General features: G+C 37.7%; 1 protein-coding gene across 3 annotated transcripts in view; it reads right to left on the bottom strand.

Annotated features, from left to right (window-relative positions):
* Positions 1-5,473: 5,473 nt before the first annotated feature.
* Positions 5,474-16,336, bottom strand: part of ODAD2 (outer dynein arm docking complex subunit 2) — a 199,285-nt gene continuing 188,422 nt past the window's right edge. For 2 of the 3 annotated variants that reach the window (XM_042991290.1, XM_042991291.1), the window contains exon 21: positions 5,474-5,848. In XM_042991290.1, coding sequence (XP_042847224.1) covers positions 5,675-5,848 — 174 coding nt within the window. In that variant the 3' untranslated portion in view covers positions 5,474-5,674. The remainder of the gene's footprint in view (positions 5,849-16,336) is intronic. The other variant, XM_042991293.1, reaches the window with a different exon arrangement.

The following is a 16,336-nucleotide window of genomic DNA, read 5'->3' on the forward strand; positions in this document are numbered from 1 at the left end:
GTTGCTATGGCCGCTATCAAAGATGTTACTGCCTGTGTTCTCCTCTAGGATTTTAATAGTTTTGTCTCATATTTAGGTCTTTAATCTATTTTGAGTTTATATTTGTGTATGGTGTAAGAAAGTGGTTCAGTTTCATTCTTTTGCATGTGGCTGTCAGTTTTCCTAGCAACATTTGTTGAAGAGACCCTTTTTCTCTCTTTTTTTTTAATGTTTTTTTTTTTTTTTTTTTGAGAGAGACACAGAATGTAAGTGGGAGAGGGGCAGAGAGAGGGAGACACAGAATTTGAAGCAGGCTCCAGGCTCCGAGCTGTTAGCACAGAGCCTGACTCAGGGCTCAAACTCAGTAACTGTGAGATCATGACCTGAGGCAAAGTTGGACGCTTAACCAACTGAACCACCCAGGCTCCCAAGACACTCTTTTTCCCATTGTATATTGTTTCTTGCTTTGCCAAAGTTTAATTGACCATATAGTTATGGGTTCATTTCTGGGTTTTCTATTCTGTTCTATTGACCTATGTGTCTATTTTGTTTTGCATTTATTTATTTATTTTGACAGAGAGAGAGAGAGAGGGAGGGAGGGAGAAAGAGAATCCCAAGCAGGCTCCATGCCATCAGTGCAGAGCCCAACACGGGGCCTGAACCTGTGAATTGTGAGATCATGACCTGAGCCAAAACCAAGAGTCAGACTCTTCACCAACTGAGCCACTGAGGTGTCCCCTGTGTGTCTATTCTTGTGCCGGTACCATACTGTCTTGATGATTATAGCTTTGTAATGTAACTTGAAGTCTAGAATTGTGATGCCTCCAGCTTGGTTTTCTTTCCAAAGTTGCTTTGGCTATTCAGGGGTCTTTTGTGGTTCCATACAGATTTTAGGACTGTTTGTTTTAATTCTGTGAAAAATGTTGTTGATATTTTGATAGGGATTGCATTAAATGTGTAGATTACTTTGGTAGTATAAACATTTTAACAATATTTGTTCTTCCAACCCATAAACATGGAATGTCTTTCCATTTCTTTGCATCATCTTGAATTTCTTTCATCAGTGTTTTACAGTTTCAGAGTAAAGGTCTTTATTTCACTTCTTTGATTAAGTTTCTTCCTAGGTATCTTGTTTTTGGTGCAATTGTAACTGGGATTGATTCTTTAATTTCTTTCTGCTGTCAGCATGTGTTTTCATCTAACAATTTCTACCTTTCTTATTCAGTGTAGCACAAAGTTTAACAATCTCTTAACTTTCTAAAGCTTTTCGTTAACCATTGCTGCCTGAGCCCTTTAGTCTCTGCTTCCCCTAAGCATATGCTAACAAGAACTGAAACACAGGAAAGTCTAGCACCTCTAGAAATCAAGAGCTTCAACGGAGATTATGGGTTTGGAAGACGGTAGTTATGACTTCTGCTTCCACAGCAGAAGTTGAGCTGCTGTTTGAATACTTTGAGTGGTAATGTTACTTGCTAGGATAAGAATCCTAGCTCTAAATTCTGATAGACTTGGATTCAAAATCTGGTTTTGTCACTTACTAATTTTAGGTTCATCATTTTAAAAATGGGGACAGTAATGGTCACTTGCTCATGAGGTTGTTGGGTGTATTAAATAATATAATGCAGAAAAGCGTCCCTCACAGTGCTTGGCACATGGTAGTACTCAATAAAGTTTGTCTATAATAATGATAATAGTTGTTTTAATTACTATTATAATGTAATTGATTCTATTTTATACCGTTGAGCAGCTCTGTATGATATTTAGGTCATTATATATTTTCTCAGAACTTCTGATGTTTTGGGAGTTAGGATTTCAACATCTGAATTTGGGGCAAGGGCACAATTAAGCCCATAACACAAAGCTTCAGAATCTTCTCCCAGAGTTGGAATCCAGAGCACAGTGACCAAAGACAGAACATGGCAAAGCTGATTCACTATGGAAGGGTGTCTTGGAGGGTCTTTCCATTAGTACCCAGGACTGCCCTGACTTGACTTCTGTCTTTCATGAGACCTGGTCCTTCGCTTTCTCTTCTTTTCTATGAGTAACCCCCATTTCACTATGATACATTCATTTCTTTCCCCTTTAAGCTAGCCAGAGTCAATTTCTATTGTTTGCAATAAGAAAAACCCTCTGACACATAACCCTAAGTCTGTTCCCAAATGTGGACTCTAGACAACTTGTGCTGAAAGCTGGCATCACCCGTTGGAAGTCCTTGCTACCAGAACCGACAAATTCCCAATGTGAGATGGACCTAAATAAAACTCCCTATTTGTGTATGTGTGCCCGTAGATCTTTTGCCTTACAATTGTATTAAATTATTTGTATGCTTAATAGTAACCTGTTCAAATAATATGTGCTGTGAAAGGATTAGGAGAAAGTGCTCAATTTTTTTTTTTTTAATTCTGTTGATCACTGAAATCCTTTAATTTTTTTGGTTTAGTTAATAATTGTGAAAGCTCGCATGATGAAGACCAGGAAAAAAGTTGGGTTATGGAAAAGTTAAGTTGATGGAGCACAAGCTTTGTATGCAAGAAAGGTGCTGCTTGGGGGAAAAAAAAAGTTTTGACTGAAAGTCAAACCCAGAATGCCTGATTCACCGAGTAGTAACTCTGACAGAGGCTACTATTTATACTCGGTGTCCACCCCCCCCTCCTCTTTTTATGGTATTAGACTATTTTAGCTGGGCACGTGGCTACCCAGCATAAAGGCAACAGTCCCTAGCCTCTCTTGAAGCTAGGTGTGGTCACATGACTATACTCTATTGGATGGGATACATGTACAGGCATATTGGTAGCTTTTAATTTGCACTCTGCCCTTCCCTTTAATCCCTTGCCATGGCTAATTATGGATCTAGTAGGCTCTCTTAGATTATGTAGGTAAGGGCAACACTCCAGAACAACACTCTGCCAAGAGAGGAGAATGGCCATCTGCTGATTTTATGGGACAGACCCTTGGTACCAGCTTGGATATTTGTGTGGTAGAGAAAAATAAGCTTCTCTCTTGTTTCAGATTCTGTATTTGGGTTTAACCTGAAGCAGTATCTATGTCCTATCTGATATAGTGGCCATGAATATGCTTTCTATTCTTGATTAAAATATTGGGGTAATAGTGGAAAATGGGAATATAACTGAATTGGAACCATTGGTAATGAGTTGTATCCAGTGTGCTCAGTGAACAATGAACATGTATGATATTCAGTTTTATCTCACGTGTTTAAAGTGAGAGGAAGGCCCTCAACTTCAATAAGAAACATTATATTATGGGTGTCTTTGGGTGGCTCAGTCAGTTGGGCACCTGACTCTTGGTGTCAGCTCAGGTCTTGATCTCAGGGTTGTGAGTTCAGGCCCCACATTCAGTGAGGCTCCCCCCTTCACTAGGCGTGGGGCCTATTAAAAAAAAAGAAATGTCATAGTATGTATTTCAATTTCTCTTAAAAATGTCCGTAAAGATCATTTCCGTGATTTCAAGAGGTTTGCCAAAGTAGCATGTATGCAGTAGAGTGGGTTTTGTTAATGGCCTGATCCTATCACTTCAGAGCCAAAAATAATTTTTTAATGTTGAAGAGAAGAAAAGAGAATTTCTTACAAAAATCAAACTGTGGTGCAAACAGCTCTATCACTGTGTGTATAACTCCTTTCAAATACCACATGCTCCATTTTCTTCCGTCTTTAGGGGAAAAAAAATAATGACATCATATTGGGTACATTAGAAAACCACATACATATGCTATAACAGAAGTGGGAATGCTTTCCAGAGTCAAATGGAACCAAAGAATGGAAACCATTTGCCCCTAACTTCCAATTCAAAGCACACAACGGTCCAGCTTTTGAGTGTGGTATGTTCCTTGATTTAGTCTTTGACAGAATGCTGAAAGTAGTCCTCAATTGGAAGTTTCTCCATAGTTTCAATCCAAATATCCAGAACCATTTGTCAGAGCCAATAAAACATTTTCTGCCAGTTCTGATGACCTACAATTGTGGTTAGAATTTTCTTATCTAGTAGATTAAACAATTAAAAATAAAACCGTTTGAACATGGGGCCTAATCTAACACTTTAGCTATCCATTTTTGTGATTGATGTAGATTTTTGGCAAAAAGATTGCAAATGTTAAAATCTTTCTAACAATTACATATTTTCTCTTTAATATTCTCATGAATCCTTTTTTAAAAATTACCTAATATGGATGGTCCCTATGTACATCCAGTGTCCAATCAGAGGATCTTGTGTTCCAAAAGTTAAAGAAAAACTACTTTTCTTCAGAGTTCACACTTTCAAATTCCTTAGAATTGAGACTCTTAACTGGGGTCTATGAGGGAACTTACGAGTCTGTGAGTTCACTCACTGAGATGACAGTCACAATTTTGATGACCCAGACCTATAGCTTTCAACAGACACACACAAGCATTCATAACCCCAAATAGATTAAGAGCCTATCACATATTGGATAATAGATATGGAATCAGAGTTTAATATAACCTGGCTTTATACCATTAAAAGATTAAAACAGCTTAATCCTTGGGGCACCTGAGTGGCTCAGTCAGTTAAGCTTCTGACTCTTGGTTTCAGCTCAGGTCCCGATCTCACGGTTTTGTGGGTTCAAGCCCCACATCGGGCTCTGGGCTGAAGGTGCAGAGTCTGCTTGGGAATCTGTCTCCCGCTCTCTGCCCCTCCCCCATTCATGCTGTCTCTGTCTCTCTCAAAATAAATAAATAAACCTAAAAAAAATAAAACAGCTTAATCCTTTTGGAATGACAAAAGCAGAACATCTATTGCAACAGCCCATGGTTTTCAAAACCTTGTTATTTTTCCTCAGTTGTAAAAAGTCTTGCTTGCTCTCTGTGATACTGCAGCCAGAGCCTTACAGTGACTGCTTAATGGAGAATATAACTCAAGATTGGAATAAGAGGTTAGTGTTTACTGCATCACTTTCAAAGTCCAGCTGTAAATATACCATAGTTGAGAAGTGGGGCAGTATAATCTCTTCAAGCTTGAAAAAACAGTGAGGCATAGCCAAATACTTTGAACTGTTTGCTTGTTTAAGAAGAAATCTATTTCAAGATTTGATTACCACTAACTCAGACAACTTTTTCATCACTAAGTCCTTTCAATTCCATATCATGTGTTTCAAATTTTGTCTGCATAACTTATTTTTGTTCTACTTTTCTGTCAAAAACAATGTGGAAATCCCAGGTTATATAATTGAGGACTTGGAGAGGCAATATACATCTAGCCAACCAAAATAAAATGAAAGCTATTATCATGAAACATGCTTAGGGAAGTCTATCCTTTTTTCGGTTAAGCGTGCCAACATTTGTGATCTTAGAATGGAGTTAGAGGAAACTAGGTTTTCCTTAATGCCACCATGTGCAAAATCATTCTTTACCATAACAGATGATCCATAAAAATACTTGTGCATTTTTTAGATACCCATGAGAACAAATCAATGTTAAGTAAAAATAATAATGAATTATTTTTATAATATACCTGCAAGCGGAAATCATTCTGTTCATCTCCCTTATTTGGGTTCATTACCATACCCATTTGACATGTCAAGTGAAAACCTCTCTGCAAACCCTCTCGGTATGTAGAGCAGGTACTGAAGTGCTAATTTCTTTCTTCCTCCTTAGTTGTATCAGGTTGATCATGCAGTTCTTTTCGAGTTACTGTTAGAAGGGAAATGTTGCATGGCTTTGAACTAATGTCTCTTCTGTCTGTAGATTTTTAAATTCACATGCGGATGTTCTAGGCAGAGGAGGTTACCAACGTGCAGAGTTGTAAGAGTCCATGAGGACATAAGGCAATACTTGGGCAATTTAGATTTCTTCGTGGAGGGGCCCAGAAGGGAGTAGGAGACTCTTCTGATAGCCACCTGATAGAATAAGGAAAACATTCCTCTGTGAGGTGGCAGTGCAGAAAGGCTGACCATTACCGAACTGGCTATTGTATAAAATTGCCACAAAAATGCTTAATAAAGAGAAAATGAACAGCATATGGACTCTGGTCCATGAAAACACTTCATGAAAACACTCAGGGAAAGAAAGAACAAAGAGCAATCTTTCCAATGTATATGGAAGAAGTAAGATGTTTTCCTAAATTTTTCTATCACTGTCAGCATTTTGGATGGAAATATGCTGTAGGAAAAAGATTAGCTCCAGTTTGCTCAGAAAGAATTTTCCCTGCAAATAATCCTGTGTGTTTTTAATATGTCGGGTTTACATTGCCAATCAGTTCTATTTGGTAATTTTCAATATGATTTCTTTTTAACCCTTGAATTATTTAGAAGTGGGTTTTAAAATTTCTGAATTTATCGATTTCTTGGCTCTCTTTAGCTACTGATTGCATTTGTAATTTTATTGGAGTGCTTTTTGTTGAGCTGTGCTTTGCGGTCAAGTATTGATCAGCTTTTGAAAATGTTCAATGTGTGCTTGAAATTAATATGTTTATAAAATATTTATTTGTAGGATCCTATACATATACAGCATACATATATAACACATATATATCAGTTATGTCAGGCTTAATAAGTCTGTGCTCAGATTGTCTCAATTTCTACTTCATTTTGATCTACTTAAACTGTCTTTGAGAAAGGTATGTTAACATTTTTCCACTCTGATCTATAATTGTAAATTGTTACCCACTCCACTGTCCTCTTGCCCCCCTGTTTTTCTGCTTATTTTTTGTTACACGTATTTTTAGGTGGATACAGAATCAGGATAATTAGGTCTTCCTGGTGAATTTATCATTAAGTAGCTCTTGATCCTTAATAATGCTTTTTTCCCCCCTTAGATCTGTTTAGTATATATTAGCTTTTCTTTGGTCATTATGTATCTGGTGTTGTGATCATCACTGGTTGTCCAGCCAGAATCCATTTATCCTTCTTCCAATAGAACCTCAGTTTGTTCAGATAGCCACCTCTGTCTCACACAGCTAAGTGTCTCAGGTGAAGGCTTGATTGGTCTAAGGGTGAGTACGTTCTGTTTTTCAGAACAACAGATTTTGATTGATTTGAACAACAATTTTGATTGATTATAGGGCATGAGATCCAGTGCTGGCCAAAATGAAGTGTGCGGGTAAATGGGGGGAGGCTTTGGGAAAATTTTCTTCTTCTGAGCAAGAGCCATGGTCTCTTTTTCCCACCTGGATTTTGCTGTTTCTAGTATGGTACGCAGAACTGCTGCTACCGTCTTGTTACAAGCCTAAAAACCAACACAGAGATGTAAGAGCAGAGAGATGGAAAGGACCTGGGTCCTTCATGCAACCATTTGGCTAATTCCTTTTTGCATACCCTTTTAATTTTTTTTCCCATTTTCTGTATTTATCATTGAAAAATCAAGTACACACTAACTATAGATTTATTATTTAAATACATTCTATAAGAATATAATAATACCTATCATTCCTGCATTATTATTATTCTTATTTAAATGTTTTGCTTAATAAACACCTTACTTAGGATTCAGTTTAGCTTACAATGCCCAAGAAAAGCTATTGTTTTAGTTTTTATTTGCAACGGAAGTTAAGCATTTCTGCAATTTCTGTGTAAGGTAGTGCACACAAATTACCAGATTTGCAGATGGAAGATTTTCAACTGTTTTTCCTAGGTGGAAATGTAAGGAAGTAAAAATTGATACTGCATTATTAACGTACTTTAATATATATGTACATATGATTTTAGGGTGTAATGTGGATGTCTCCCAAATGAATTGATGGCTTTATTATCTACTGCTTAAAGATGTAACAATACTACAGGGACTCCACAAACTGTGGCAGGTCTGTGGCAGGTTAATCTGAAATTATAGTAAAATCTCAAGATTTACTCTATGGGGTTTAACGTAAAATCAGAGAGGTATGTGTGCAAAAATATTATATGTGAATTTGAAGCATTTAATTGAAGAAACAATTTTATGGAAACATAAATGAGAAAACCTATCTGTCATTTTTCTATCACCCATCTATCATCTATTATTCAGTGAAAAAAAAATAGAAAAGCCCACAGACATTTCATGCAATTTGATGTGGGTCTTGAGGCTTCAAAAGAAGAACAGTATGAAAAAGAATGAGGACATGGCTCAGTTTCTCTCTCTGTCTTCTTACCATGTCAGCAATATTCTTCTTGTGTTATTTTAGTTGAACTGCTATTACTTCTATGCTAATAATTTCTATATTCTTAGCTCTGGCCTCAAGCTCTAATTTTATAATTATAAATTATAATTTAAATTTCCACCTGAAAGTTTCGTTTTCATCTTAAAATAAAAACATCTAAAATATGACTGATCATGTTATTCCACAGCTAAGATCATCTACCCACATTCTAAATCTCTTCATCTTAGCACTACTTTCTCATTCCTGGAACTGAAAAATTAAGATTAGCTTTTGGTTCTCTCTCAATATGATCACTCTTATCCAGTTAAACACTGAGGTTTTTGAATGTGTCCTAGAAATATTTCTTGAAATGTTGCTGCCTTTCTTCAACTCCCTAGAATACCTCTTTATTCACTATAAACTTAATGCAGTTGCTTCAAATATGGTCAAATACACGGTCCATTTCTGTTGCAATGCAATTAACATATCACTATCAAATTTATCTTCTGAAATCTGTTTAATTTTACTTATGCCTTTTTAACGAGTCAATAACTTATCCACAAAATAACTATTTGTGTAATTATGTTCCTTTTTTTCTGAAGTGGTGTCCTTTTAATTTTTATGCATCACTTTTCTTTTAGTGCCTCATATCACCTGAATAAAGTTGAATTGCTTCAGATCTGAACACAGGTTTGTTTGTATTTTTTTTTAAACTTCTTAAGAGGTACATTCATCCATTTACATTCATTTAATAATATATTTCCTGGTCTGTCACCTTATTTTGTTGTTTTCAATTTCTTTATGATTTCTTTTGCTTTTTTTAGTCTTTTCTTATATGCACTTGGTTTTACTTTTTTCCTTATAGTTTTTGAAAATTATAATCTTTTTCTCATTCTGCAAGCAGGTGTCTTTAAAAATTAGAAAAATTCGTGATGTTCAATGCCAGTTTTGTAAAAGCAAAGATTGATGCAATTAAACGGTAGCAAGAATGAAATAAATCATTATACATACAAATACCGAGATGTTTATAAGCAATTGAAGTGGCAATATTGACATTCACCTGGAAGAAAATTTTAAGACATAGTAATAAAAAGCATTCACAAAACTCTATGTACAGTTGACCTTATGTGACTTCCTATAGTTTGTTCCTATTCCTGTTATATTTAGCAGAAATTCTATTACATTTATGTTCTATTTAGCAGATATTCTATTACATTTCTGGCATGTAAATGCCACTTTTCCTGGTTTCCACAGCTAGCTCGTTGGCCGGAGTGATGGTATAAGAATTAGGGTGTCTACATTTACTGTGACTCCTTTTTTTCCTTTAGTGTTGTTTCATTCATTCATTCCTTCAATAAATATTAATGACTACCTACTAAATGCCAGGTATTTAAGTCTAACTGTAGGGCTAAATAATTAAGCTTAACTGAAGATTACATAATCTATAAACCAAAAACAAAAGGAAGAGGCTGGAAGATAGAGAGTTTAGTAATAAAAGCACAATAGGGTAGCTTGACTATGAATGAATGGGAAAGTCTCTCATTCATGCATATGCTGTGTTCCAACTGAGTCAGAAGGGTAGAAATCCGAAGAGAGTGCAAGGAAAGTTAGAGATGAATAAATCTGAAATTATTTTTTTTATTAAAATTTTTTAAATGTTTACTTATTTTTGAGAGAGAGAGAGAGAGAGAGAGACAGAGTTTGAATGGGGGAGGGGCAGAGCGAGAGGGAGACACAGAATCAGAAGCAGGCTCCAGCTCTGAGCTGTCAGCACAGAGCCTGATGTGGGGCTCAAACTCAGGAACCAGAGATCAAGACCCGAGCTGAAGTTGGATGCTTAAGTGACTGAGCCACCCATGCACCCCTGAAGTTATTTTTAAGGTGTGAATCTTACTCTGTGACTCACCAGGAAAATCCTGCCACGTCAATACCTCAGAAAACCAATCGCCTTATTTATTATATGTGCCTCAGTTTCCACTGTAAAATGGGCTAAAAAATAATACCAACCCTTTGAGGTCTAGTCTAAGGACTGAATAAACACAGGTAAAATGGGGTAATAATGATATTACTATTGTATATTATAATGATATTATATATTACTATATTAATAAATTATATTATATAACATATTAATATGCCAGGCACTGTTGTACTTACTTTTCATATGTTAACTCTTTTAATCCTCATGTTACCCTATGAAGTCAGTGTGATTATTCTTATTTTGCAGATGAGGCTTAGAGGCCTACTCTAAACATTTTCCCTAAGAAATAAAAATTTTTTTCTAGAAATTTCAAGGACATCAAGACTAGTAATTATAGGAAAAGACTGAAATTATCCTTTTTTAAGAGCCAAAACTACTGTTAATTTAAGAATAAATGTATCACACATATTTTTATTTTTTGTTTCCCATTTTTATTTAAATTCTAGTTAGTTAATATATAGTGTAGTAATGGTTTCAGGAGTATAATTTAGTGTTTCATCACTTACATATAATACTCAGTGCTCATCACAACAAGTTCCCTCCTTCATATCCATCACACATCACTTAATACCCAGCTCACTTCATAATAAAGCTGAAAACATTTTCAATACAAACAGTTGTCCTGTCTGTAGTTATCGTCTAAATAAATTCTATTTTCATTTCAATGAAATGTAATGCATGTTCCCACGTACAAGAATGTTTGACTCTTTGGAAGACCCTTTGTGAGAGATGGGATTCATACACCCACACATTTAGTGGCACGATTACCGAAAAGTAGATGGCTTTATAGCACTCATTACACTTTCTAATACACGGAACTGTTGCTTGCCTTTAAGGCAGAAGTGGGAGAGATCCAAGCTAAGGTTTACCCCCTGAGAATGTTCTCTAACCTGCCATGGTTTGTTACATGATGGCCTTCTTACTATTTGTCTATGTATTCACCCAAACCAGAGCAGACTAGTAAAGGACAGTTTATTCCTGCTACCGTCTGCACTACCTGAGGCAGGCATTTCACTGGCTCCCTCCACTGCACACCTCTCCACTGAGTACCAGCTATGTAGGTTGGGTGAGACGGAGCCCCCGTGTTGTTGTCTCCATAGGACCCACGGAAATCATCATAAATCCATCCCCTTAACTTGGTTCCTCAGGGATGGATACACTTAGGCCTAAGGCAATCTATGTTGTCATTACCTGAGTCAGTTAAATCAGCAGGAAGCCCAGTTTGCTCAGTGGCTTAAGAAAGTGAAACTCCTCTGAACAGAGCAGTGTGAAGATGTGATGTTTGGAATTGCTGCAGCTGTTTTGCCACCATGAGGGAACCCAGCTGACAATAAAGCCAACATACAGTAGAGGGGACAGCCAACATAATTTCACACAGTAAAATTCAAACCTTAATGAAAGTTTACTCAAAGATCACTCTACCTTTGGATTTTTGGTTATATGGACCAATAAATTCCCTTTATTTTGAATGCCACTTTGAGTTAGGGTTTCTGCTATGCAACTAACTGCATCTTAATCGGTGCTTATTGTGGTGCCAGGCAACAGGCTTGCAGAGAAATGTATGAAATCCAGGGCTGGTTATTGAGCCAAATGGAAACAGTCAATAATACCTTGGTTTTTATGACTGCAGCTGATTAACTGCTTCCTGATGTCTTTTGTGTCTACCCTACGTTGTATTATCTTTCTCACTTTTGATGTGGTCCCTACACATTTGTGCCCCTTCTTTTTGTTCATCCTTGGTGATCTGGCTGGACATCTTTCCTTGGTTCTCCAAATTGCCTTTCAGAACTTTGCACAGTTCTGCTTTGCCAATTTGGCAAGCTGTTCCCTATCCTGCACTTCCCATATAGTTTGTTCACCTGCCAAAATTGTTTGTTTAAAGAGCATCCAGCTCTTCTGGACTCCTTTCTTCCCATCAGGTCGTGCTTGCTTTTTTTCTTTCTTTCTTCTTTTCTTTTTTTTTTTTTTTTGCCAGTGCCCTACACTTGCTGAAATTTGCTTTCCCAGAACTGATTATTTTTCCCTCATCAGCTTCTTTCCTTTTCCTTAGGAAAGGAATTTTTTTTTTATTACTTTTACAGAAGTTTCAATTCTCTTTTAGGTCTTTATTGACTCTGCCCTTATTGAAAATTGAATTAAAAAAAGATTTTTGCCTTCTGATGCATTTTGTAACAAGTAATTATCTCCAGTGTATTTTTAAATCTATTTCACAGTTTGCGGTTGACCCATTTTCTATAGCAAATAACAGGGAAGTTAGAAACCTGTGTGATCACCATATTGGAGTGTTAGGATTCTTGTCCTCATATAATACTGTAAGGAGTAAAGTAAAGGAGATGTAAATGTGTGTTTATATTGTTTGCTTATCTCACAGTCACTCTAGTAACACATTTTGAACATTAAAAGTTAAGTTATTACCATAATCTCAGGAGCCAAAAGAATGACTTTTACTTTTTTACACATCTCCTGTGCCCCCCACTCCATACAGACACTCACACACTGACATTATTTCCATGTGTTCTTGAGAAGAAGGTTTAAGAGGTGGCTGCAAAGTTGTTCTGAGAGGAGAGAAATGCCTTTTTAGTAAAAACAATTTAAGGATCATTTTGATTGTGGAAAGATAGTCTTTAGGATTTTTCCTAGATGGATCCAGAGTGAGGCAAATAATTCAGAAAGAAGTAAAAAGTTGCAAATTATCTGCTAAAATAGATATAATTATTCCTTACCCCACCCTTAGCCCGCCATTTGCGTTCGTCTTTGCAGTGTGACTTTGTAGCTCACTCTTTCAAGTGGGGACCGGTGACTTGCTTTGAATGTAGCAGAAGAGACAGTGTTCCAGTTGTTCCTAGGGTTCAAAAAGCCTTGTGTACATCTGCTTGTTCTCTTGGAATCCAGCCCAACCTCCATGTGAATAAACACTGGCTGGCTTACTGGAGGATGAGAGACTGCATGGGAGATTCAAGTCGGGACATTCATCCCACCCGAGCTCCTGGACACGTGAGAGCCCGCCTACTAAAAGCAAAGCTAACCTGCCTCTGACAGCAGATGCGTGAGGGTGCCCAGCTGAGTCTAGTCCAAACTGCTGAACAGTTACACAATCACTACTAAATAAACGGTTGTTTGGAATGGTTTGTTAAACAACAGAAGCCAATTGATACAGAAACATTTAAATCTCTGAGGATAGTGTCATGGGAGGAGTGCTGGGAATGGGGGCAGGCTATGGGAAAGGAAAATGGGTGGTGAGAAAAAAGAGCCCAACAGGGCAGGTGATGTCAGTGAGAGGTTTGATTATGAGAGTGGCCGGGAGACAGAGCTGAGGTTGGTAGTACACAGTAAGCTTTCTTTAGTCCTGCTCTAACCCCGGAATCTTCCACAAACGACTCCTACTCATGTTTTCCTTGGATGACTGGTATTTTTCAGAATCAAAGAAAAGGGGTTGTGTTTCCTATCTGCGATCACAAGGGTATGAAGAGAGGAAGGAAAGGGGAGTCGCTGCCAGAAGTAAGACTTGAGTGAACTGAACATCTAGAGGAAGCAAGCAATGATGAGGGTCAGGTGGTAGCTTGGAAAGATACGTCCCACCCAAGAATTCCTGGAAATACTGGAAGTGTTGGTTTTGTTTTGCTCTAAGTAGGTTCAAGCCAATTTTTTCTCAATCTTAGTGCATAGGGTCACCCCCCCCCCAAAAAAAAAAACCAGAGAACTTTCAGCCACAAAGAGCTGAAATCACCAGGTTATACATAGTTTCTATCTACCATACACAATGTTGTGTCTTTTCATTTGTTTTGAAAGTGTAAGGTGGATGCCGAAAACATTGTATGGCACACCAGTTCAGCTCTGACATCAGTAAGAAGTAATTTTCATTGCTTCACTGCTAATTTTTCTTTTAATACATCTGGAATCAAAAGAGAAATCAGCTCATCAACCCCTGTAAAAAGCCAGGCAACGGCAAAGCAAGTGTGAAGTGAAAACTGAATGCTTAGACGTATTTGAGGTAAAGGGAACATTGCAGGCAAGATGTAGAAGCAGGACAGTCCAGGATATTTGGGGAAGAGAAACAGTTTAGTTTGGCTGATGATAGTGGACAATTGTTTGAAATACCATATGATGTATTTTTCCTCCCTATTATTTCCAGAGTCGGTTTTTTAAATTTGTTTGTTTGGTTAGTTGGTTGTTTTGAAAACCCTGAAGCCTTCCCTCTGTTAAATGAAGAAGCTGAAGATAATTTTTTTTTTATGTGGAAAGGGAGACTTAACACTACCCAGAACAAAGCCCTTGCTTAGCTTTGAGTTTCAAACTAGATTTTGAAAATAAAGTCTGTGGAGAAATAAATAAGGTGGCCCCAAAAATTAGACTTTTAAATGCTCTGAAGTGCTAGAAAATCAAGAGTGGTAGCCTTTGTGGGAACAGTGACTGGGAAGGGGTATGAAAGGGACTTCTAGTGATGTCCATTCATTGATCTGTGTGGTCTTCATCTTCTATGGATGTGTTTGCTGTGAGAATATTCATCGAGCTATGCACTGATATTTGTATAAATAAATAACTGAGTGAATAATCAATAGAACAAACTAGACTTTGAAGTAGTAGAAGAATGTTTTCTCAAACCTCTTAGAGCAGAGTTTTTATTTAAAGAACCAAAGTTTGGAGAGTTGGCCTCAGAGAAGGATGAAGGATACCATTAGAGAAAGTACCTGCTATACAGAGGACAGCAAACCCCTCTACTTTGGGAGGGATGTCTGGCAAATGCAAGAAAAGAGAAAGGAGTTGCCTGCGAGTGCTTGAACCACTTGGGAGTTTGAGGGAAATAAAAAATATTGAGAGCCTGGGTAGGGGCAAGGCTTGGAGAGGATCCAGTGTCGGCAAAGCACCCTGGAGGGAGATGTCCCAGCACACCTGGCTGGGGTAGACGTCTAAGCTGGTGAGCTCAGACATCCTCAAGAGTTCTCCCTTACAGCTGTATGGTGCTGGGAAAGTCACCAGCTCATCCCCAGCCCTCTGGGAGGGTCCAGCAGCTGCAGAGATTGGGGGGGCGGGCTCTTGACTAGGGTCCATGGAGGACTCCAGGCATCAGCACAGGTTCCAGGACAACACCTTAAACTCCAGCCACATGCCAGCAGCCACCACCACTGACACAAGATGCCCAGTGACCATGAGAATCCAAACTGTCATGGGTGACAGGGGAGGCAGGCTGGTGATGAGACAAACAGGGCAACATAACTTACCTGGAGGCTCCTCCCTGCATCCCAGGAATCCCTCCTGCCTGCAAGGTGCCAATGAAGGAAGGAGGTGAGAAAGTGGAGAACACTCAAGAAGGGGGCACATCCTGAAAAATGTAGGCATTAATCCAAAGGAGCTATTCTAAATCAAGGGAGGCTAGACACTTGTAATTAGAAAAGTCAAGTTTTTCAACCATTAGTGGAAAGACATGTAAAAATTAAAGGATGTTGCAGACATTTTTGCACATTTGAGTCAACATAGATGATTGTTTTTTGGACCAGAGTACATATAGAATATATTTGAAGGAGAACAGTGGGAGAGAAGACTGGGGAGGTAGGCCGAAATTAGAACACTGAAGTATTCTTTAAGGGAAGGGAAATCAAAGACATTGATGTCAATTTTCCTGATCTCTCAACAGAAGGGCCAGGACCACATCTGATAATCTAAGAGTAGATTGAAGGTTTTCTCCTGGAGGACATTATGCTAAGTGAAATAAGTGAGTCACAGAAGAACAAATACTGAATGATTCCACTTCGATGAGGTTTTCTATTACTCTTCTAAAATAGTCAAATCCATAGAAGCAGAAAAACCAATAGTAGTTGCCAGGGGATGGGGCTGGGAGGAAATGGGAAAATGGTCATTGGGTGTAAAGTTTCATGAGTAAGTTCTAGAAATCTGCTGTACAACATACTGCCCATAGTTAACAATATTGTAATGCACAACTCAAATTTGTTAATACGGTAGGTTTCATGTTAAGTGTTCTTACCACACACACACCACAAGGAAACTTTGGAAGGTGTTGGATAGGTTTATTATCTTGATTGTAGCACTGGTATCACACAGGTCCAAACTCATCAAATTGTACACATGGATTATTTGCAGTTATTTGTATTTTAATTAAAAGTCAATAAAGCTGTTTTTTTAAAAAAAGAATAAATTGAGAGTTTTCCAATGCTCATAAGTAATTCCTCATTCCTTCTTTGGCACATCAGTCCTCTGCCTAAAGGGCATAAATAGAAATATTCTTTCTCCAGGAAATTATTAACAACATTATCCAAAAATGAAAATCTCACACAGCAC

This window comes from Panthera tigris, chromosome B4 (assembly GCF_018350195.1).
Source record: "Panthera tigris isolate Pti1 chromosome B4, P.tigris_Pti1_mat1.1, whole genome shotgun sequence".
Classification (NCBI taxonomy): domain Eukaryota; kingdom Metazoa; phylum Chordata; class Mammalia; order Carnivora; family Felidae; genus Panthera; species Panthera tigris.